This window comes from Salmo salar, chromosome ssa21 (genome assembly GCF_905237065.1).
Source record: "Salmo salar chromosome ssa21, Ssal_v3.1, whole genome shotgun sequence".
Classification (NCBI taxonomy): Eukaryota; Metazoa; Chordata; class Actinopteri; order Salmoniformes; family Salmonidae; genus Salmo; species Salmo salar.
The window spans coordinates 41,080,001-41,105,573 of record NC_059462.1 but is presented as its reverse complement, the minus strand read 5'-3'; the positions used below and the strand labels follow the sequence as shown (position 1 = coordinate 41,105,573).

The following is a 25,573-nucleotide window of genomic DNA, read 5'->3' as shown; positions in this document are numbered from 1 at the left end:
CATAGCCTCAGGGATGTCTGAGTGAGCAGTGGACGTAACGAGGGTGAAAAACAGGCCCCTTGGATGTTAGGCTCTTGTTTCATGATGTGGCTGTAACTGTAACACATTGTATTATGTCTTTGTTTAAGCTATTTCTAATAGCTTAAGCATCGATTCCTCAAACCTCAACGATGGCCAGATCTCTCATGGGACAGAGTTTGAGGCTGAAGAGGTGGTGATTTGTTTCTGAAGATAGTTCTACTCCCTAACCAACTCAAACTAACCAACTCAAACTAACCCTCTTGCTACACCAATATGAGTCACCAATTCATGTCTTCTTGTTTACACACTTTTAGGGATTATAGGACTTTTAACTTAAAATATTAAACATCACACTGTTAATATTTTAACTGTAAATGTTTAGATATTTTCAATGTAATGTATCAGCATTTGTTATGCATCCAGGTACAGGGGCAATAAGGTCACCAATACAGAACAGGATATTTTAGTCAGGCAAAGATAATGGGTCTGACTTAGCCCATGAATTCCTCTATGTCCCAGTCCACAATTAGAATCTATTGCAAATCCTTTGATTATTGATCAAATTCACTTCATATGCCATATCACAGCTAGGTGACATTTCCAATAAGACAGGCATGCAGCTCTTTCTGTAGTGCACCCTGCAACTGCATCATAAATGGCATCGTATGTATAGTGCTCTACTTTGACCAGGGCAGGGCCCATAGGACTCTGGTCTAAAGTAGTGCACTATATATAGAGGATATCGTACCACACTGGCCGTCCTACAATCTAAGCTAGATGTCCTCAATCTCACAGAAATGATCAAGGAAGCTACCAGGTACAACCCCAAATCCGTAAACATGGGCACCATCATAGATATCATCCTGACCAACTTGCCCTCTAAATACACCTCTGCTGTCTTCAACCAGGATCTCAGCGATCACTGCCTCATTGCCTGCGTTCGTTATGGGTCCGCGGTCAAACGACCACCACTCATCTCTGTCAAACGCTCCCTAAAACACTTCAGCGAGCAGGCCTTTCTAATCGACCTGGCCCGGGTATCCTGGAAGGATATTGACCTCATTCCATCAGTAGAGGATGCCTGGTTGTTCTTTAAAAGTGCTTTCCTCTACATCTTAAATAATTTACATTTTTACATTTTAGTCATTTAGCAGACGCTCTTATCCAGAGCGACTTACAGTAGTGAATGCATACATTTCATTTCATAATTTTTTTTCTGTGCTGGCCCCCCGTGGGAATCGAACCCACAACCCTGGTGTTGCAAACACCATGCTCTACCAACTGAGCTACAGGGAAATAATCATGCCCCATTCAAAAAACGTACAACTAAGAACAGATATAGCCATTGGTTCACTCCAGACTTGACTGCCCTTGACCAGCACCCTGTGGTGTACTGCATTAGCTGCGAATAGTCCACGCGATATGCAACTTTTCAGGGAAGTCAGGAACCAAAATAGACAGACAGTTTGAAAAAGCTAGCCTTTGCTTTCCTAACAGAAATTTGCATCCTGCAGCATTAATTCCCAAAAGTTTTGTGACACTAAATTCATGGAGAATAAGAGCACCTCCTCCCAGCTGCCCACTGCACTGAGAATAGGAAACACTGTCACCACCAATAAATCTACAATAATCGAGAATTTCAATAAGCATTTTGCTACGACTGGCCATGCTTTCCACCCGGCTACCCCTACCCCGGTCAACAGCCCTTCACCCCCCCCCCCCCTCGCTTCTCCTTCATCCAAACCCAGAGAGCTGATGTTCTGAAAGACCTGCAAAATCTGGATCCCTACAAATCAGCTGGGCTAGACAATCTGGACCCTCTCTTCCTAAAATTATACGCCGCCATTGTTGCAACCCCTACTACTAGTCTGTTCAACCTCTCTTTCGTATCGTCTGAGATTCCTAAAGATTGGAAAGCTGCCACGGTCATCCCCCTCTTCAAAAGGGGAGACACTCTAGACCCAAACTGTTACAGACCTATATCCATCCTGCCCTGCCTTTCTAAAGTCTTTGAAAGCCAAGTGAACAAACAGATCATCGACCATTTCGAATCCCACCGTACCTTCTCCGCTATGCAATCTGTCTTCCGAGCTGGTCATGGGTGCACCTCAGCCATGCTCAAGGTCCTAAACGATATCATAACTGCCATTGATAAGAGACATTACTGTGCAGCCGTATTCATCGACCTGGCCAAGGTTTTGAGACTCTGTCAATCACCACATTCTTTTTGCCAGACTCGACAGCCTTGGTTTCTCTAATGACTGCCTCGCCTGGTTCACTAACTACTTCTCTGATAGAGTTCAGTGTGTCAAATCGGAGGGCTTGTTGTCCGGACCTCTGGCAGTCTCTATGGGGGTGCCACAGGGTCCAATTCTTGGGCCGACTCTTTTCTTTGTATATATCAATGATGTCGCTCTTGCTGCTGGTGATTCTCTGATCCACCTCTACGCAGACGACACCATTCTGTATACTTCTGGCCCTTCTTTGGACATTGTGTTAACAAACCTCCAGACGAGCTTCAAAGCCATACAACACTCCTTCCGTGGCTTCCAACTGCTCTTAATTGCTAGTAAAACTAAATGCATGCTCTTCAACCGATCGCTGCCAGCACTGCCCGCCCGACTAGCAACACTACTTTGGACGGTTCTGACTTAGAATATGTTGACAACTACAAATACCTGGGTGTCTGGTTAGACTAAACTCTCCTTCCAGACTCATATTAAACATCTCCAATCCAAATTAAATCTAGAATCGGCTTCCTATTTCACAACAAAGCATCCTTCACTCATGCTGCCAATCATACCCTCAAAACTGACTATCCTACCGATCTTTGACTTCGGCGATGTCATTTACAAAATAGCCTCCAACACTCTACTCAGCAAATTGGATGCAGTCTATCACAGTGCAATCCGTTTTGTCACCAAAGCCCCATATACTACCCACCACTGCCCCCTGTATACTCTCGTTGGCTGGCCCTCGCTTCATATTTGTCGTCAAACCCACTGGTACCAGGTCATCTATAAGTCTTTGCTAGGTAAAGCTCCGCCTTATCTCAGCTCACTGGTCACCATAGCAACACCCACCCGTAGCACTCGCTCCAGCAGGTATATCTCACTGGTCATCCCCAAAGCCAACACCTCCTTTGGCTGCCTTTCCTTCCAGTTCTCTGCTGCCAATGTCTGGAACGAATTGCAAAAAAAAAATAAATAAAAATCACTGAAGTTGGAGACTTCCATCTCCCTCACTAACTTTAAGTGTCAGCTGTCAGAGCAGCTTACCGATCGCTGCAGCTGTACACAGCCCATCCAACCAACTACCTACCTCATCCCCATATTTGTTTTTCTGCCCTTTTGCACACCAGTATTTCTATCTGCACAGCCCCATCTGCACATATCACTCCAGTGTAAATTGCTAAATTGTAATTACTTCGCCACTACTGGCCTATTTATTGCCTTACCTCCTTTCTTCATTTGCACACACTGTACACAGAGTTTTCTATTGTGTTATTGACTGTACGATTGTTTATCTCATGTGTAACTCTGTGTTGGTTTTGTCACACTGACTTGCTTTATCTTGGCCAGGTCACAGTTGTAAATGAGAACTTGTTCTCAACTGGCCACCTGGTTAAATAAAGTTGAAATAAAATAAATAAAATAAAATTTGGGACAGAGCCCGAGCATTTGAATATATTAAGAAAGTCCATTATCACACTTTGCACCAACCTTCATCCCCCAAAAAGTGTCACGTTATATCAGTGTAACAAATGCCACATTTACTAAGCAGCCAGCAGAGAGAAACCCAGGCTGGCGGCTCACTCTCCCAGAGCTCGCTTTCCCTCCATCTGGGGTGACAAATCTGCTTAATAAAAGTCGTCCCGTTTTAGGGGCCAAACTGAATCAGCGCAAATCAGACCGGTGTTCTGTTTGTCAAACTCTCTCCTTCATTTTGCTCTTGATTAATGAGACGAACAGCAGCAATGGAGATCGTGTGTGTGGTGGCCCTTTTCAATGATCAACCACTGGTCTTAGGAGATGGATTATGAACACCTCTCTCAAATGACACCCTATTCCCTATGGGTCCTGGTCAAAAGTAGTGCACTATATAGGAAATGGGGTGCAATTTGGGATGCAGACAATGAGTTCCGTCCTCTTTAATTGATAGAGATGGAGCCATTACATTTACATTTTAGTCATTTAGCAGACACTCTTATCCAGAGCGACTTACAGTAGTGAATGGATACATTTCATACATTTTTTTTTCTCCGTACTGGTCCCCCGTGGGAAACGAACCCACAACCCTGGTGTTGCAAACACCATGCTCTACCAACTGAGCTACACGGGACTACATGATGTATGAATAACTCTAGGGTGGTTAGTGTTAGTTGCGGCGGCTCACCACACTGAGGCAACCGACCAACCTACCATGACGGGGAGGTGAAGAGGAACCTCAATCCAGATCGAAGAGGTTTAAAAAAATTGCTTTGACACGCAGCTAGGCAAGAAATACAGTGGGGCAGTCTTCAGCACACACAGAGACAGAGCAATCAGTCTCCCTTAATCTCCACACACACCCACTATGATGTCATTTCCCCTGCCTGAAATCGCACAACAGTAGGCTACAGTAGCACCCACCTTTGTTTGACATGGTAGCCACTAAACCATACAACAGGACGCTGAACAGGAAAGTTCCCAGGGCATAAGACTGGAGACTGGAATGAAGTGGAAATCCAGTCATGATGTGGCCAGTCTATCAAGGACTGAGCGAGGAGTTGGTTAAAATGTAGGCTAATGCAATGTAAAATTTTTGTAGCAACAAACTAAGTTACATTTGTAGCAAACTTTACATCCAACAAGCATTGAATGTATCATTCACTCAATGAAAGTAAAGTATAACAATATATCATCATAAAATCTTTTCAAATGACTGACCAACATACCCATGAGAGTCATAATAAACCAAACTGTGTTGAATCACATAGCTAGCTGTAAGTGAATCTAAAGGACATTTTGATCATAACTGTAAACCACGTCAACCATAGAAAAAAGTAGCAACATGGTGGTGGTGGTTAAACGGTCATTGCTATCCGGGCTCCTTGGGACGTCCCTAACCCCATTGAAGTTGATATTTCTAATGGTTAGGGTTATGATTAGGGTATATATGTCCCAAGAAATCCGGATAGCACTGAGCTAGGCATGCAGATGAATAGAAACCTGAATAGAAACTTCAGCAATGTAACAGATTGATTGGCTTATATTGTAGATTATGCGGAATAACCGTTCATTATTTTCAAGTCTCTGTCCAACCAGGTTAATTTTGCGTTCTCAAAGGATTTCAATATACATTCTCGGGAGGGACATTAGATGCCTTGTGCTGGTAGTCTATTCACGAGGACGTTTTGATCAAATAATATGAAATGTAGGCGAATGTCGGTGTGTAATTACAGCGAGATGCAAGATATACTATATTCACTTGTTTTTTAGGCTTAGGCTATTTTTGAGTCTCAAGTTCAGCCTCTGATTTAAAATTGCTAAGGCCGTGCTGTCAACTTTGGCTGCTTCACGAAGACGCGGAAAAGACACGCAGGCGTTTGCAGGTTTAATACAAAATAAAATAAAAATACATGTAATTAAAACATTAGGCTCATCGGTGTCTCTGTATATAATTCACAAACAACTTACCAAGAAGACGAATGTGTACATTTTCAGCTCTCTCATCCGACTCCCGTAGCGGTTCCAAGAAGCCATGATGCCGTTGCCACGTCTGGATACGCACGCGCAATCGGCTTTCCACGGATTCTTGAGCAGCCCGCAAAGCTGCTTAGGAAATGTAGTTTTGGAGGATATAGTTGGCATTGCAGGCATTGATTGCAGGCAGGTTGACGTTAACCCTTACCTTAACCATTCTGGAGTTAATGCCTAACCTTTAGATGTCTAAGTTAATGCCTAAACATAACTTTAACCTTAAATATTCTGAGTTAATGTCTAAATTAAATTAAGCACCAGCTGTCAGAGCAGCTGACAGATCACTGCACCTGAACATAGCTCATCTGTAAATAGCCCATCCAATCTACCTCATCCCCATACTGTATTTATTTATTTATTTATCTTGCTCCTTTGCACCCCAGTATCTCAACTTGCACATTCATCTTCTGCACATCTACCATTCCAGTGTTTAATTGCTATATTGCAATTAATTTGCCACCATGGCCTATTTATTGCCTTATCTCTCTTATCCTACCTCATTTGAACATGCTGTATATAGATTTTTCTACTGTATTATTGATTGTATGATTGTTTATTCCATGTGTAACTCTGTGTTGTATGCGTCGAACTGCTTTGCTTTATCTTGGCCAGGTCGTAGTTGCAAATGAGAACTTGTTCTCAACTAGCCTACCTGGTTAAATAAAGGTAACCATAGACACTTCAGAATTAGACTTTTGAGAAACATGGATGAACGTCTAATTCTGACATGAGACTGTGAGAGCTAGTTGCAGCATGCACCTCTCATCACATTGTAGTACAGTGTCTATTTAAATGCAATGTTGCTAGGGCCTATGTTATTTATTTGCAAATACATAGGAACATCACCCAATCAAAGATCCACATCTGGAAAGCCAGTTTGATAAGGAGGTGTCATGAACTGCTCTCAACCTGTGCCAGTGGCGGGAATGGCCAGTCACACCACTCTGAACTAGTCAAACTTAAAATCAGAAATTAACTTCTACATCACATCACCAGATAATAATGAAATAAGTCATGTCAATGAAGTTTATTATAAGGCTATAGAACAGTGGGGCAATACCTCACAAGCCCTTACTCAATACTCCAAGTACTTTACGCGCTTGTTTAAAAAAAATGCAAATTCTCTCTTGTACACCCCTCTCAGTTGGAGTTGCGATGGTCCTTGTACTAGCATCCAATTCACAGAGAGAACGCAGTAACCAGCGCAGGTCGTTCTGTGAGCGACACACATCGAAGAGAGGAGATACACTTCCAATGAGGTAGCCTGACGAATCAAGTTGAGCCCTCGAGTTTTGCGTGACATTTCGAACAAGTTGGAAAAAACATCAAAGGTAAGAATACAATTTAATTGATCTATTGGACGGTTCAATTGCATCCCTTGGTTGTATTTAAATATTTGCAGATAGCTCTACTGAATCGACTACAATTTACAATAGTAATTATATTTATATGTAACTTTTAAAAGGAAATATAGAAATCACTTTCTAATCTTTAGCCTTTTATTCTGGAGTGAGTATCCTGTCCAAAAATGGTAATAGTTATAGATAAGGCATAAAACACATATTTGGTCAATTTATAAGGGATAGAATAGCCTATATTGAGCACCGTTTTCCCATTTCCCATTTTACATCTAAACCATTTAGCATAAGATTCATTTGAAGTTTCAGTTCACAAATGTTATTACTTAGATATATGAGTATTTCTGGGTGGCTCTTATTTTGTCCATTTTACCATACCTTGAATAGAGGGCTCTGTTGGCGTCGTAGTTTGTTCCATAATATCGCATATTTATTCAGAGCAGTTAGCGGTTCTTTTATACCGCTTCAGCTTTACTTTCTAATCACGTTCCAGCCGAGGATCAGAGGCATTTCTGGGGCTGCAGGAACCTACCGCCACATTTCCACTGTTACAAACTTACTTGTGTTGTGCTGTCCGTAATCAGGACCCGTGGAGTGAGGTTAGTTAGACAGATGTAGTTCCCACATAGTAGGCTACTGTCCAGATCAGCTTTTTATTTGTCTTTTTCTTTATATTCTCTTTTGTCCTGCGATTAGACATGTCTGTTTCTTAAACAACTTAGAATAGTGGTGTCATAAAATAACATTGAAATGACTCATGCCGCTTGGAGAATAGACCTTGCACTGGTTGTCCCATTTTCTTTCGTCTTGCGCAACGGTTATTGTAGGTGCCAGGTTGAATGTGGATGATAATATTCAATATTTATTTCTACTGTCATCCCGCTGACACCAGGTTGAATATCAGTTTTACAGCTTACAGATTTTGCTGTAAAGCTGAGATAATAGTAGTCGTTTTCTCATAGAGAACATTAAATAAAAAGCGACCGCGAATTAGCATCCCCTTATTCCCTTATTGCTACATGATGTGAAGTTGATTCATTATTAGGATGTCGAAATTATGAACAATAAACGAATACAATCAAAGGCCGAGTTATGAATAGCATTGATTCTGGTGGTAGGTGAAGTCTCTCTCCCCTTTACGCATCTCAGACACTTCTATTCTGTAAACCATGTTCACCCTGCGGCCACATTGCGTAGAATAACATATAATTACTTCAGTTATTACAACACAACTCAACAGAGAAACGGTAAATAATCAAGACTAAGCTGAAACACCAACATATTCCATTATCAAGTTCAGGGCTCATTTCAAAATTGAATTGTACATTTTTAGAGAGCGATAGAGGGCAGTGTTCAGCGACGCTGCACAGCTGTAGAACCTACAGGCAGGTGAGAGAGAAAGAGAGAGAATACTAAAATACTTTACCAACTGCATTAGCCTGTCATATTTTCTTATGCTATTATATTTATATAATATATATATCACTTATTCCTTGGGCCTGAAATACTGTCGCGAAAAAAAGTTGTTTTGTTGGGCTATAGAGTGAGAACAATGAGAGGCTATCTGACAGCACCGAAATCCGAGGTTTATCGTTTACTCCCCGCCGGTTTGTCTATGCAACCTCTGCCAACACATCTGTTTCTCTAAATGGATTGCAGCTGCACTGTTGAATGTTGTTCAAGATATCTGCATGTCAAATATATTTCAGCCCGTGAGCAGTTAGTTTATCAGTAGTCGGTCGGTACTCAGAAGTCTGACATAAAATTACATTGATTGTAATTAGATATACTTGTTCAGTAGGCCCATAGCAACCAATTAGTTGCTATATGACTCCAAGCTCATGATGACTGTTTAAATTGGGTTTGTTTTCCCACAATTGTAGCATGGTGTTTACGCACATCCGTGTCTGCAGTCCACTGGTACCGGGCTTGGAATGCGCATGGTTGTATGGCGTTTATTATTACGGTATTATTATTGACTTATTACTTTCGTGTTTATATTATACCCTTGGATACTCACTTTCCCTGTCATTTTTTCATTATAGTCTACCTCAAGCACATGAATGTTGAGAATTTGTTTCTATCTTACACAGTCCTCTCGTCAACTTTTGTATAGACCGTGTGTCAGTAACATTACAAAGGGATTTTCCAGCCATTCACAATAGCATTGGGAAACAATCACTGCATCGGGGAACTAATGGGAAGCATACTGCTCTGCTGACAGCTTCTTTGTCAGTCCCACAGTGTTGCACGTGACATAACACTGCCTACTCTATGATTGCTCACATTGCTTTTTTTCTGATATGATTCTATCTAATCCTTGTTATTCAAACCTGGATATGTTCACTGTGTCTTCCACCTGACACTCCTGTAATGAGACCAGGGTGATGTTTCCAGTCTCCAGTTGGCCCTGAGAAAACAAATATTCTAATTTGATGTGCACACCAAATGGCACGCTGTTGCACTTATAGTGCATTATATTTGACCAAATCTGGTCAAAAGTAGTGCACTATGAAGGGAATAGGTTGCCATTTGGGATGGAAGCTTGTTGGGATGGAAACTTGTTCAGCGTCTTTATAACACCATGCCCTGAACAAATGTGCTGCCTACTCAATTAATATTCATACAAACCCCTACACAGACGGACATTAATTCAAGTGCTGTCTTAGGTTCCTGAGTCCGTCCTTTCAAATATAAAAAAGGTTTTCATCTTTGATGAACTTATGAGTGCCCTTGACAGTTCTTGGTTGGTGGGGGTACTGAACAAAGATTCTCTTTGAGACTAATACACACCAAAGCTTTGTGGACAGATGACTATAGTGGTGGTCTGTGTAACCATGGCGTCCACATATCTATCATTATATAGGGGGGAAGGGCGAAGTCAAAAGGCATCTGATATCAGCATAAATGATTTATGTTCATTAATAAGTCTGATGGGTGTAATAATGAGTCGATGGCCCTGATCAAAGTTTTAAGAGTGCATATTTATTAAGGCCTTGATATATGGATTATTTCTGACGTCGGTGGTCAGCGCATCAAATGAGAGGGAACAACTGTGATAAAAGTTTACTGCAGACAGATCGAGGAACTTGATCTGACCAACCGGCCGTCTGTAGATATTAGGCCTACCAGGATAGGAAAAAAGGACACCGTGGATGCGTCCGAAATGGCACCCTATTCCCTATTTAGTTCATTACTTTTGACCAGAGCCTATGCGTCTAAAATAGCACCCTATTCCCTATATAGTGCGCTACTTTTGACCAGAGCCCTATATCAGACAGTCCATGCTCAATATAATCCTGACCTCTGGATGGTGGAGAAGAGAGAGTGCGTATGTCAGAGCCAGAGGAGATAACAGAGACTATACAGTGCAGTTTCTGGTCTGGTGTTCTGTACTTGAAGAGAGGTACGGTGCACGCAGGGGTGCTTTAAAAGCGTTCAGAGACTTCCTCTGTTACTCCTATCACCTTTAGCACCGTTTCATATGCATGCAACCACTTTATCTACAGCTGCCAGCTAATGTTGATGTGAGAATGTGATACAAAAAAAATGTTGGGCCCACAATTTAATGACATTGATTGAACTACATTCATAGGGTCTCCACATAATAATGTTATGCCAGTGTTATTTTTCTCAAATCATTACTGAATAGTCAAACATTGGCATTCTAGAGGCCTCCTGCTGCTATACAGACAGATTCATAATAAGATTGCCCCTGAGTTGTTCTGTCAGCAATGAATCTTGACAATAATAAGCAGAGCTAGATAACACCTCAACTATTGACCTGTCACTTGGCACAAGAGAAGTTGTTTACATATTCTACGCTTTTACACTGGTGGAATTCTGAGTGAGGGACACCACTGCTTTCAAAGCAACCTGCCAATGCCATGCTTTGACTTAAAGATGCCCTCAGAACTGCTGTCAGGCTGTCTGGATGTGATGTACCTCCTTCCCTTTCGAGTCTGTGGAGTTTGGTTTTGCATGTTGATCTTTGTTCAGGGCTGTGGACCATTGGAGGCAAAGTGAAAGGACAGTGATCTATCCTTTAAAAGTTGGACTCAGTTCATGTGGTAATTGGGTTGGTGCTCACCAGAAAACCCAGACTATGTAGCTCCCCACATGGCTTTTCAGAGAAAACATCTCTCTGGTGTGTTTGGTGGTATTAGTGTTGGATCCAAAAATGTGTGTGTGCGTGTGTGTCAAATCAAATCAAATCAAATGTATTTGTCACATACACATGGTTAGCAGATGTTAATGCGAGTGTAGCGAAATGCTTGTGCTTCTAGTTCCGACCATGCAGTAATATTCCGACCATGTGTGTGTGTCTGTGTGTGTGTGTGTGTGTGTGTGTGTGTGTGTGTGTGTGTGTGTGTGTGTGTGTGTGTGTGTGTGTGTGTGTGTGTGTGTGTGTGTGTGTGTGTGTGTGTGTGTGTGTGTGTGTGTGTGTGTGTGCGTGCATGCGTGTGAGCGTGCATGAACACAAACAGTCAAGTAAATACATTGGAATAATAGCTGGAGGCACATTGACTTGTGAAGTCCCCTCCTTCATCTTGCTATCTATCTGGAGATAGCTGTTTGTTTGTCACCTGGTGTTGATGATAGGTTCCCTCCCTGATGGGGATTGTCATGGGGCTAATTTAGGGTGAGAAGGACAGGTTAGTGTCCCCGACTCCTTGTGCTCTCAGCTCTCTCTGCCTCAAAGCCATCTCTCTTTCTCTCTCTCTCTCTCTCTCTCTCTCTCTCTCTCTCTCTCTCTCTCTCTGTCTCTCTCTCGCTCTCTCTGTCTCCCCCTCTCCCTCTCTCTCTCTCTCTCTCTCTCTCTCTCTCTCTCTCTCTCGCTCCCTCTCTCTCTCTCTCTCTCTCTGCTCTCTCTCTCTCTGTCTCTCTCTCTCTCTCCCTCTCTCTCTCTCTTTCTCTTCCTCTGCCTCTCTGTCTGAAAACACCATCTATTTCCCCTGCTGCCAGTTGACAGGAATAATACTGGTGCCGTTGTGGACAGCCGAGCAGAGCCCTAGATCTTTCATGTGATGGGGAAAGCAAACATAATGGAAAGGTCCTATTTAACAGAGTGATAGCTGGGACCTGTTGCCTGTTTGATTCATTATTTCACTTGCCATTAAGGAGGTAAAAATAAAGGCTTCGGAGCTCCTGTTCTAGGATAGCTCAGACTATTGTGTTTTTGTCACGTTGCCAGCAAAATACAGGGTACATTTCAGTCAATTACTTTTTTTAGGTTTCATGGGAATAAGGAAGTGAGGGTAGAGTGTTGAGTGGATGAAAAATGATTGTTAACACAAGACAATATATATTAGAGAGCAAAGGAATAGCCTGCATAGCGTTTCTCTCTGGGTGGGGAGGTTGCTCGCACAGAGTGAATGGATGTGAATGAATTATTCTATGAAATCTGTCTGGACTCTGACTGGACCCATTCAATCTCTCAGGACCTATGGTGGTCATTGTGTTTAAATACTGTGTGCTTGGTGTGTTTGTCTCTGTGTGTGTCCCAAATGTCACCCTATTCCCTATACAGTGCAGTCATTTTAACCAGGGCAAATATAGTTCACTATATAGGGAATAGGGCTCCATTTGAGACACATCCCTAGTGTGTAACCTGGTCTCTGTGGTTCGCTGCACCAGCCAGCACCACCAGCCTGTGAAATCCGATATGGTCGCTACTATCTACAACCGCTAATTAATGCTTGATGCGAGTGAACAGGCTCACTTTGTCTTATTGTTGTTGTTATTGTTATTTTTCTCCTCCTCCTCTCCTTATTGTTGTTGTTCTTGTTGTTATTTTCTTCCTCCTCCTCTCCTTATTGTTGTTGTTCTTGTTGTTATTTTCTTCCTCCTCCTCTCCTTATTGTTGTTGTTGTTGTTATTTTCTTCCTCCTCCTCTCCTTATTGTTGTTGTTCTTGTTGTTATTTTCTTCCTCCTCCTCTCCTTATTGTTGTTGTTCTTGTTGTTATTTTCTTCCTCCTCCTCTCCTTATTGTTGTTGTTCTTGTTGTTATTTTCTTCCTCCTCCTCTCCTTATTGTTGTTGTTATTGTTATTTTTCTCCTCCTCCTCTCCTTATTGTTGTTGTTCTTGTTGTTATTTTCTTCCTCCTCCTCTCCTTATTGTTGTTGTTCTTGTTGTTATTTTCTTCCTCCTCCTCTCCTTATTGTTGTTGTTCTTGTTGTTATTTTCTTCCTCCTCTCCTTATTGTTGTTGTTCTTGTTGTTATTTTCTTCCTCCTCCTCTCCTTATTGTTGTTGTTCTTGTTGTTATTTTCTTCCTCCTCCTCTCCTTATTGTTGTTGTTCTTGTTGTTATTTTCTTCCTCCTCCTCTCCTTATTGTTGTTGTTCTTGTTGTTATTTTCTTCCTCCTCCTCTCCTTATTGTTGTTGTTCTTGTTGTTATTTTCCTCCTCCTCCTCTCCTTATTGTTGTTGTTCTTGTTGTTATTTTCTTCCTCCTCCTCTCCTTATTGTTGTTGTTCTTGTTGTTATTTTCTTCCTCCTCCCCTCCTTATTGTTGTTGTTCTTGTTGTTATTTTTCTCCTCCTCCTCTCCTTATTGTTGTTGTTCTTGTTGTTATTTTCTTCCTCCTCCTCTCCTTATTGTTGTTGTTCTTGTTGTTATTTTCTTCCTCCTCCTCTCCTTATTGTTGTTGTTCTTGGAGAAGGAAGAGAAGACAATGGCTACTTAAAGTCTGGAAGTAAAACATTTATATTTTTAAGTCCTGAAATTCAGTTGAATGATAGTCTGGTCAACAATTTATAACACACACACACACACACACACACACACACACACACACACACACACACACACACACACACACACACACACACACACACACACACACACACACACACGTCTGTTTGTTTAGGTTTGTTTATAGTCTTGAAGGTACACTATAGTGTATGTATGCCATCCAAACATCAACTGATCATATATATTATGTATTGATGATATGCTTTTGTTGTTGGACAACTCTCTATGAATTCTCTCAGCTTTTGTTATTACATTTCTGACCATCACCCCCCCCCCCCCGCTGTTAAAGGAGGGCCAGCTGTAGTTGTATGTGAGGCGGACGTGAAGGCTTTTCTGTCCCATCGCTCACAGCTCTGTCCAGCCCAACAAGGCCTCAATGAGGAGCAGAAAGAAAGAGGGGTGAGGCAGGAAACACTCCCACAGTTGATTTGGCCATTGTGGGGGAGGAACACTTTTCCCATTGATGCCGTGGATACATATTGAAATGGTGAACCCCCCCCCCCAAAGCTTTAGGAAGGGGCTCTTTGAGAGCAACAGGCGACCCAGAGGACTGTGGTAGGAGATGGGTGTTAGAGGCTTTGTGGTGATGGTGGAAACATTGTCCCTGCTCCAGTGATTTAATACCCCTGTATTCAAGAAGGAGCTCTTTCTGACTGTCCCTGTGTGTGACGAGCTGTGTGTGCGTGTAGGCCTCTGAGGCTGTCTCTCTCCTCTCCATAGCCCCTTTGAGGTTTCAGTCTTGAGGCCTTTAGCCCAGGGTCAATGTCTCGTAGGAACAGGTCCTTTGTGAAAGTGGAAATGCACTCTCACTCAATACAAATCCTATTCCTTTCCTTTTAGACTTGCCATAGGTAAAGAAGCCTCTAACAGTGAATAGCTGTCGGTTTGGTTGGGAAGGTATATTACTGGAGACTTGAGAAGTAAACTACCAGAATTTGTGTCTTTCAAGGATTTTATGTAATCTATCACAAGACATCTAGTGGCCGGATTTTCTGTTACTTACAAAAAGGACCTTAGATTCCGGTAACTTTGGTAAATTACGAGTAGCTTTGCAACCCTTGTTGTAGGATCTGGTTTCTCAGCTTCTATATTTTGTGGAAGAGGGAGCATATACTATCCTTATCTGATTGTCATTTACTGTCGCTGGTAAGAAGAAGCTGTTTTGCCCTCTTCCTTTTCTCAGTCCAATAACACAGGGTTTGTAAACAGAGCCATAGCCACGGGAAGTAGGGGTGCTGAGGGTGCTGCAGCACCCACTAAAAAATTAACATAAAAAAATACATAACATTTTTTTCTCACAAAAGTAGTGCATTCGGCCTTTACTAGTCCTTTACTAGTCCTTTTCTAGTCCTTTATTAGTGGACTGGTATAGAGGTCTGTAGCGTGGGATTTTTTAGCAACTTAGCTTTGGCAAAAAAGTTAGTTGTATAATTAAGAGAAGTATTTAGCGGGATTCAGTAGTTGGAATTGTAAGAGTTCCATTGCCCTTGCCCTTGCTCTGTGATTGTAATTCTAATGGAATCCAGAAAGAACAAAACCCTGTCCTCAAACATTTACATCAAAAGGTGAAGAGTTATGGGCAAAGACACAAAACATCCACATCAAATTACATATTTTTGTTGATCAAATAACATGGAAAACAACCACTTTTTGTGCAGTATTAAATTACCATCCTTACAAACCTCTTAATGTAAATGTACATTAGTGTATTGTACATAGGCTGGTAATCTAGGTTTGTACCTGTAGACTTTCCATCACCATGAAGAAAACAATGACCAATACAGTAATTGAGTACATTGAGATATCAAGTGCTTTGTGATGATGTGATGATGTGGCTCAGTTGGAGGAGCATGGCGCTTACAACACTAGGGTTGTGGGTTTGATTCCCACAGGGGACTACTGCAAGTTGCTCTGGATAAGAATGTCTACTAAAATGTAAAAGGAATGAATAGACCATTTCAGTTCACACATAGAAATACAGTGCATTTGGAATGTATTCAGACCTCTGGACTTTTTCCACATTTTGTTACGTTACAGCCTTATTCTAAAATCGATTAAATAAAAATATTAATCAATCTACACACAATACCCCATAATGACAATGCAAAAACAGGTTTTTATAAATGTTAGCACATTTATTACAAATAAAAAACAGAAATACCTTATTTACATAACTATTCAGACCCTTCGCTATGAGACTCGAAATTGAGCTCATGTGCATCCCGTTTCCATGGATCATCCTTGAGATGTTTATACAACTCGATTGGAGTCCACCTATGATAAATTAAATTGATTGGACATGATTTGGAAAGGCACACACCTGTCTATAAGGTCCCACAGTTGCATGTCAGAGCAAAAACCAAACCATGTGGTCGAAGGAATTGTCTGTAGAGCTCCGAGACAGGATTGTGTTGAGGCACAGAACTGGGGGAGGGTACCAAAAATTGTCTGCAGCATTGAAGGTCCCCACGAACACAGTGGACTCCATCATTGTTTGTTAAATTGAAGAAGTTTGGAAACACCAAGACTCTTCCTAGAGCTGGCCGCCCGGCCAAACTGAGCAATCGGGGAAGAAGGATCTTGGTCAGGGAGGTGACCAAGAACCTGAGGGTCACTCTGACAGAGCTCCAGAGTTCCTCTGTGGAGATGGGAGAACCTTCCAGAAGAACAATCAGGCTTTTACAGTAGAGTGGCCTGACTGTCACGTTGTATAATGATAGGAGACAGGCGTAGGAATACGAAAATATTTTGTTTTATTTCTCTACCCAAAATAGCGTATGTCATGAACATGACGGGGACGAAGTCCAAAACAAACACGTATATATATATATATATATATATATATATATATATATATATATATATATATAAAACACAGGGCTGTAACCCAAACAAAGAGCGAGGTGGAAACCTCTAATAAATACACGGGACGAGACCCGTAATAACAATACACGGGACGAGACCCGTAATAACAAGTGCACACTAACACGGTAACACACAAGCCGATACAACAGAGCACAGGTCCTCACAAGACCAATGTACATGGAACAATAATCAACAAGGACAATGGGGAACAGAGGGCACATATATACCCATACTAATCAAGGGGAAATGGGAACCAGGTGTGCGTAATGAGACAAGACAGTCCGGGGTTGGTGGTAATGATCCAGTTCAGTGACGCCTAGAAGGCCAGTGATGTAGGCCTCCGGAGCTGGTGAACGGAATGAGCAACAGTGCCAGGGGAATCCATGACACCAACGAAAGCCACTCCTCAGTAAAAGGCACAATGACAGCCCGCTTGGAGTTTGCCAAAAGGCACCTAAAGAACTCTCAGACCATGAGAAACAAGATACTCTGGTTTGTTGAAACCAAGATTGAAATCTTTGGCCTGAATGCCAAGCGTTACATCTGGAGGAAACATGGCACCATCCCTATGGTGAAGCATGTTGTTGGCAGCATCATGCTGTGGGGATGTTTTTCAGTGGCAGGGACTGGGAGACTAGTCAGGATCGAGGGAAAGATGAATGGAGAAAAGTACAGAGAGATCCTTGATAAAAAACCTGCTCCAGAAGACCTCCGACTGGGGCGAAGGTTCACCTTCCAACAGGACAACGACCCTACAGTAACCACACAGCCAAGACAACGCAGGAGTGGTTTTGGGACAAGTCTCTGAATGTCCTTGAGTGGCCCAGCCAGAACCCGATCGAACATCTCTGGGGAGACCTGAAAATAGTTGTGCAGCGATGCTCCCCATCCAACCTGACAGAGTTTGAGAGGATCTTTAGAGAAGAATTGGAGAAACTCCCCAAATACAGGTTTGCCAAGCTTTTAGCGTCATACCCATAAAGACTTGAGGCTGTAATCGCTGCCGAAGGTACTTCAACAAAGGGATAATATATAGATAATTATCAGACTCAAGTTACTCATGCTGGTAAACAATCAAGTGCACTGGGTCTTTACTAGTCCTGTATTAGCAGATCAATAGACGTCTGTAGCATCGGTGCTAGCAAATCGCAGCACTCCCACCCCCAAACTACTTCCCGCGTCTATGAACAGAGCCGTTAGCTACAGCCACTCCACACTTAATCACTGATTTGTCCATTAACTGTCTGTGATTAGCTGTTTCCAGTGGGACATTTAATAGTCTCATTAGTGTTAGCGCTGACTGTCATGTAGTCCTCACGGTTGCCTAGCTAGAGAGCAGCCTGTGTGTGTGTCTGTGTGTGGCTTGATAGAGCAGCCAGAGCCAGTGACATGTGATGGCTAATTTAGCCCAGTAACATCATTTCTCCTGGTCAGAAGCTCTTCAACGCAATCAAATAATTAACAGTAAGAAGTATGTGTGCCAAATGGCACCATATTCCCTACATAGTGCACTATTTTTGACCGGATCCCTATGGCCTACTTGTCAAAAGTAGTGCGCTATGTAGGGATTATGGTGCCATTTGGCAGGCATCCTAAGCATCCATCCTCTTCCCTCCAGCATCTTCTGTTCTTCCCTCCCTCTTCCGTCTTTATGTTCTCATGTGCATAGCGCTGTATCTCATCATCACATTGAAATAGACCGTCTTAAAAGTGGCTGAGAGTCACACTGTGGGCCTAATGATATTGCTCAGCTAAATGTGATGGGAGAATCACATATTCAGTTTGGTGTTGATTAGAAACGTTACATAAGGCCAGGTTAAATTCATCTTTGAGCTGCAGGCAGATTGAGCTGCAGGCAGAATCAGAGTTTGACATTGAAACCATGGATAAATGTACCACCTTGGGGTTGAGTGACAGTTATGGCAGTTGTGAAACTTGGATGGATGGACAACTGGTCCCTAGGGGGTGCTGTGTTTGGGTCCCATCCTTGTGTCTTTGCTTTTGATGGATCAATTTGTGGCATTGATCATCTGTTTGTTTGTTAGATTGGTTGTTTGGTTGCCTGGCTACCCAAACTCCTTGCTCCGGCCAAACGCTACGCCACGCTCACGGATGTTACTTTCTTCTCCGCAATGAGTCTGGAGTATCTACCAAATGATTTGTAGAACGCAAAACATTCTAACCGTTCTGATTGGTCCCAGAAACCGATGAGTTGGGTCAGAGCCAGAACACACGTGGGTAAAGTGGCGTTTTGAAAATTCATCATTGACTTTGATACACTGATTGGTTAGAGATGATCCAATCGCTGATGACTTTGTTTTGTACAACATCCCTCATTTTGACATCACCACAAATGACTTCAACGATGGCAGTCTCAGACTGAGGTATGTAGCGAACACAGAGTTTTCAGTTTGAGTCATCAGGCAAGTTGTTTGATAGTTTGCAGGTCTGTTATTGGGAATATGTCCCTGGCGAATTGAAGGTGTGTGTATGCAACAGCATTTTAATCAATGCAAAAATATTCAATTAAAGTGCATGTTAATCAAAAGCAGCAGTGGTTTGTGGGTAAAATCACTGCAGAAGCCAAGCCAGGGGAAAAAAGCCATATTACAACCTATGTGTTGTGATAATTGCGTTATTTGCTCTTTAATAACCTGTTAGTTCATATGCCTTGACACCGTGATATATAGGCCTAAAGGCAGAAACAATAAGACACAGTGGCAGAATAAATTCAACCACACCTTTGTTTCATCATAAAACCAGAGAGCAAGATCTGTCCGGTGAAGTCCACAAAATATATTGCATGTAACAAACAGTTACATAACCTACAGCACGGTCAAGGAAGTTAATGTTTCTGACATTTTCGGACTACTAAACAACTATTGATTAGACTAAGCACCTACAGTATGCTTAGTCTAATACAGTGACAACTAAAAAATACCAATAACAATTTAGTCCGATCAACATAAGCTAAATACAGTATGATGTGGCTGTCCAAGCTACTGATTTCTCTCTCTCTCTCTCTCTCTGTGTGTGTGTGTGTGTGTGTGCATGCAAGCAGAAAACACAGGTTGACTCCCCCTACTTGTAGAGAAACGCCAATGCCATCCTCCTCTTTCATGTTCATGCATGCCTAAACGGACTATGACTCTGTCATACAGTACACACTTTTAGTTGTTGTTGTCCTAGGCCACCTGGCTAAAATGCTTGCTCGCTAGCCTAACTTCCTTTCATGGGCAATGACACCCCAGGCCAAGTAGTTAACATTAGCCAGCCAACTACATGTAGCTAGCTACATGTTGAACTTCCATCCTCTCCAGGGGCACAATGTATGAATGTATGGTTGGCTCAGAATCGCCATTATAATCATTGGCCAGTACAAAGATTTAAGTAAAACCACAAGTCCAAATCACTATCTCCATCCATGGCTAATTTAGGAAAGGGTGGATTTTAGCTAGCTAGCTAGCAACCGGAGGACAACGACACAACAAGTTACAATAATTCAAGTTTTCGGTCAATTACATTTGGCTTCTAATGTGATGTGATTGGTTAGAAGCCAAATCCAAACTGGCTTTCCATGACACATTTTTTAAGGTGTGCCATGACCATTCACAACTGAGCTCACTCAGTTTAGCTCAACGCTGATTGGCTATTATTATTTTAAGTAATAATAATAAAGGGAGGTCAAATGCTCACTGGCTTCCCTTGCATTCAATGCTATGGGTGGCAACAATGTCATACTCTTTTTGACAGCATAGATGGGCTACACATACAGAGACAGAGGGGCATGGATTCTTTCTCTGGTGAGATAGATTCAGCCTCTTATGAATTGAAGGAAATGTATGAAACACAGAGAGATGACAGAAACATTATTTTGTATGTTATTTTCTTGGCATCCATGATCAAAAGCCATTTTTCTGACCTGATGAATCTGTTCTCATCTTGAAAGGTTTCCATTATGTTGTGTAGACTAATAAGACCTTGTAGTGGGTTGATAGCGATTGTCAGGTATATCATAAAAAAATTATGAATCATTCAATTTGGATTCATTTGTTTTTTAAACAAACCTTGTAACACATTTTAGTCAAAGCTTTCAACATGTTTATTTAATGTCTTCTGTAATCTCTTTTTTGTTTGAAATTTCAAAGCAATTGTTTTCATTCAAGTCAACAACTAAGCTTTTTTTCTCCGCATCCTTCACTTTCCCTTTATGTCTCCGTGTCATCCTTCACTTTCCCTTTATGTCTCTGTGTCATCCTTCACTTTCCCTTTATGTCTCCGTGTCATCCTTCACTTTCCCTTTATGTCTCTGTGTCATCCTTCACTTTCCCTTTATGTCTCTGTGTCATCCTTCACTTTCCCTTTATGTCTCCGTGTCATCCTTCACTTTCCCTTTATGTCTCCGTGTCATCCTTCACTTTCCCTTTATGTCTCCGTGTCATCCTTCACTTTCCCTTTATGTCTCCGTGTCATCCTTCACTTTCCCTTTGTCTCTGTGTCATCCTTCACTTTCCCTTTATGTCTCCGTGTCATCCTTCACTTTCCCTTTATGTCTCTGTGTCATCCTTCACTTTCCCTTTATGTCTCTGTGTCATCCTTCACTTTCCCTTTATGTCTCTGGCTAATGTGTGACACAATCTCTTCTCACTATCTGTGGACCCCTACAGTAATTGGGGGACCCTGATATTGAATTGTCATAGAAATGGAAAAGGGTCCAATAACCTATAGAGTTCACGTAGCCTACGCACACTTGTCTGGGGTGTATTTCACATTTCAGAGACCATGGTCATGTGAGCCCTCTTGCTGTGAAATGGGATATTCGTTATGGTTCTGCCCTAAGGGCCCTGCCATAGGAATGCACTATAAAGAGGATAGGATGGAATTTGGGCCTAATACAGATGAACCAACTACACTCAGCAGCCAGATGTTGAGGGGAATTATTCTCTTGTCTCTTGATGACCTTATGTTTGGCAGTTGAGAGGAATCCATTGGTCTGATGCCAAAATACCCAAGTTATCCTCCACGCTTGCTGAAGAGTTTCTATTCATGTCCCCTACAGTAAGACCCCAGAGTCTCTTATCAGGGCTCGGTGTATCTAGACACCAAGCAGTGCTCTGGCTATGGCGAGCGGATGTACAGATGTAGGATCTTAATTTGAGCCAGTTTATTACAGCAGGAAAATGATCCTGCAGCAACAGGAAATGTGAATTATTATGTGAATTATGATTAAAGGAAATATTTGTAGGGGTTGATACAAATCTGAAATGTGAAAATGGAAATGACAAACTTTAGAAACCTTTTTAAACCTCAAATACACTACAAGTTTAAAATGTCCTGCATTGCAGGAAAGTTATCCTGCAACAGGGTGATCAGATTAAGATCCTACATCTGTATCGCGGGTACAGTGACAGTTCAGTGGCCAGACACAATGGGTGACATTTCCACAGCACAAAACACAGAGGAACGCTATTGTCCTTTTTCAGACCAGACAGTATCAGTTCAAATCCACAGCACAGACTCAGCACTGCATGGAACTTTAAAATCTGTTTTGACGCTAGCCCTGCTTTTTCTGCATTTTCAAAACAGGGACGTAGTTAGTGTGTTTCATGGCTTGTATAGTTGAGAGGTGTCTCAAGTCCTCAGCCTCAGACAATACAATGGTTTCATCCAGACTAAAGAAGGGAGCACAAGTGGGTCAGAATGTTTTCTTGAGAGTTAAACACTATGAAAGTGCATGACAGCATAAAGCATCATGCATCAATTAAAGGCAGGCGTACTTTGTGTGTCGAACCAAACTACCCCTCTGCCTATCGCTGGCTTGACGATAAGTAGTTTTGTGCGAGGCCCGTCCCAAGCACCCCCAGACAGAAGAGAGGGTGACAGTGATTAATGTCCAGTGTGTATGTCTCGTCAGAACCAGCATGCTGGTAATACCATACCATCCTAGACATTCTGTTTCTATAGCCTCCATTACCTCCTACAGTGGAACTCACAGTTCAGTAACTGAACATTTTGTTTATACATTGTTTATAACCAACTTGATAAATTATCTTTCTAAAAGCGACAAGACACTTGTTTTATGGACAATTTCGAGCCACACTGAATTTGTGCAACACTGGAAAGAAAGATTCACCTGGTGTCTTTGACAAACCTTTCCCAGTCCTTCCTCCTAGCCATGTCGTCGATTATGACCCCCCCATCCTCTCTTGTCTTTTCATTTTCCATCCTGAGACATCATAAGCGGTGGCCAGTCAACTCTAAGTCACGTGCTGCGATACGGCACAATGCAGTGGTTAGCGTGCAGCCCATTAATGAGGCAAATGACTCTGATAAAAGACTTCAGGCAAGATGTCTGCATGACACAATTAAGGACCAACCTCTGTTTCCAGTCCCAGTTTCCTCCTATGATTTCAGGAACACTTTACAGTACTGTCAATATCTATCTGGGATATATGGTTCCGGGTTGGTGGAATATTTTCAGTGTTGGTACCTCCCATAAACATAGCCTGCATCCCAAATGGCACCCTATTTGGGATACAACCACTACATCAATTGGAGAAACCATTAACGAGGATCCCCTATGCACCTCCTGTAACTAATCCTCTTAACACAGGGATTAGTCTGACCTCAGCTTCATGTTAATGTAAAGGAAACCTCAAAGCTGGGTTAGTGGCACCTGTTTCCCTTTCATCTTCTGACTGTGGCCCACTTTGCTGGTAGCTGGAATTACAGGAACAAATCCCTTTGAGGGTTCGGGGTCTTTAATTGGGAAAGGGTTTTCCACTTTTCTCTCCCTCGTCCTCAATAATGCTCCTTCTCATTCATCCCTGTAGAAAGAGCCACTGCTGCTGGCGTGTGTTTGTGTGTGTGTGTGTTTGTGTGTGTTTGTGTGTGTGTGCGTGTGTGTGTGTGTGTGTGTGTGTGTGTGTGTGTGTGTGTGTGTGTGTGTGTGTGTGTGTGTGTGTGTGTGCGTGTGTGCGTGTGTGTGTGTGTGTGTGTGTGTGTGTGTGTGTGTGTCAGAGGAGAAAGGCCTCCTTATTTGGACAACCTCCACACCTGGTTTCTCTCCACTCCTCCTTTTCCTCCAGCCCTCGCTGGCTGACTTAGTAGTGGGACCATGAGAGAGGTCACAGTGCCCTCGCTGGCTGACTTAGTAGTGGGACCATGAGAGAGGAGGTCACAGTGCCCTCGCAGGCTGACTCAGTAGTGGGACCATGAGAGAGGAGGTCACAGTGCCCTCGCTGGCTGACTTAGTAGTGGGACCATGAGAGAGGAGGTCACAGTGCCCTCGCTGGCTGACTCAGTAGTGGGACCATGAGAGAGGAGGTCACAGTGCCCTCGCTGGCTGACTCAGTAGTGGGACCATGAGAGAGGAGGTCACAGTGCCCTCGCTGGCTGACTCCAGTAGTGGGACCATGAGAGAGGAGGTCACAGTGCCCTCGCTGGCTGACTCAGTAGTGGGACCATGAGAGAGAGGTCACAGTGCCCTCGCTGGCTGACTTAGTAGTGGGACCATGAGAGAGGAGGTCACAGTGCCCTCGCTGGCTGACTCAGTAGTGGGATCATGAGAGAGGAGGTCACAGTGCCCTCGCTGGCTGACTCAGTAGTGGGACCATGAGAGAGGAGGTCACAGTGCCCTCGCTGGCTGACTCAGTAGTGGGACCATGAGAGAGGGGAACACAGTGCCCTCGCTGGCTGACTCAGTAGTGGGACCATGAGAGAGGAGGTCACAGTGCCCTCGCTGGCTGACTCAGTAGTGGGACCATGAGAGAGGGGGTCACAGTGCCCTCGCTGGCTGACTCAGTAGTGGGACCATGAGAGAGGAGATCACAGTGCCCTCGCTGGCTGACTCAGTAGTGGGACCATGAGAGAGGAGGTCACAGTGCCCTCGCTGGCTGACTTAGTAGTGGGACCATGAGAGAGGAGGTCACAGTGCCCTCGCTGGCTGACTCAGTAGTCGGACCATGAGAGAGGAGGTCACAGTGCCCTCGCTGGCTGACTTAGTAGTGGGACCATGAGAGGTCACAGTGCCCTCGCTGGCTGACTTAGTAGTGGGACCATGAGAGAGATCACAGTGCCCTCGCTGGCTGACTCAGTAGTGGGACCATGAGAGAGGTCACAGTGCCCTCGCTGGCTGACTCAGTAGTGGGACCATGAGAGAGGTCACAGTGCCCTCGCTGGCTGACTCAGTAGTGGGACCATGAGAGAGGAGGTCACAGTGCCCTCGCTGGCTGACTTAGTAGTGGGACCATGAGGGAGGTCACAGTGCCCTCGCTGGCTGACTCAGTAGTGGGACCATGAGAGAGGAGGTCACAGTGCCCTCGCTGGCTGACTCAGTAGTGGGACCATGAGAGAGGAGGTCACAGTGCCCTCGCTGGCTGACTCAGTAGTGGGACCATGAGAGAGGAGGTCACAGTGCCCTCGCTGGCTGACTTAGTAGTGGGACCTTGCTCAAAGCATACACTACATGCTGCTGCACCCACCCACACTGAGAAAGGGGGTCACAGCAGGCTGTCATTACCCCTGGCCAAACCTGCCATTGACCCTGACCTCCAGGGTCAGACATCCAGGCCCACCTCTCCTCTGCCTGGCTGTGTGAGGGGCCAGGAGCCAGGGCAACCCCTGCTCTGCATCCGTACTGGGGAGACCGGGGGAGACTGGGGTGGCGAGCTAGAGACAGACAGACACACCTCCCTGACCCTGGGAGGGAACACAACACTCCCACCCATCAGAGTGTAAATCAGGATGGGTTAAATGTTTGATGTCTCAAAGTAAATATGTCTGCTTTCAGACCTCCCCTGCTCACAGCGGAGTGCTCTGCCTTGGCTTGGA

At 43.3% G+C, this 25,573-nt stretch overlaps 2 protein-coding genes across 9 annotated transcripts in view; one reads left to right on the top strand and one right to left on the bottom strand.

Moving 5' to 3' along the window:
* pdia5 (protein disulfide isomerase family A, member 5) overlaps positions 1-7,892 on the bottom strand; it is a 59,216-nt gene extending 51,324 nt beyond the window's left edge. Inside the window, exon 1 of one of the 2 annotated variants that reach the window (XM_014165259.2) lies at positions 7,681-7,892. Coding sequence is in view for 1 of the 2 variants with exons in the window: in NM_001139963.1 (NP_001133435.1) it covers positions 5,700-5,765 (66 nt within the window). In the remaining variant the exon portion in view is untranslated. 2 annotated transcript variants of the gene reach the window in all.
* Positions 6,903-25,573, top strand: part of sema5ba (sema domain, seven thrombospondin repeats (type 1 and type 1-like), transmembrane domain (TM) and short cytoplasmic domain, (semaphorin) 5Ba) — a 325,261-nt gene continuing 306,590 nt past the window's right edge. For 3 of the 7 annotated variants that reach the window (XM_014165380.2, XM_014165378.2, XM_045704771.1), the window contains exon 1: positions 6,903-7,093. The gene's annotated coding sequence lies outside the window, so the exon portion shown is untranslated. The remainder of the gene's footprint in view (positions 7,094-25,573) is intronic. The other 4 variants (XM_014165381.2, XM_014165379.2, XM_014165375.2 and 1 more) reach the window with 2 other exon arrangements.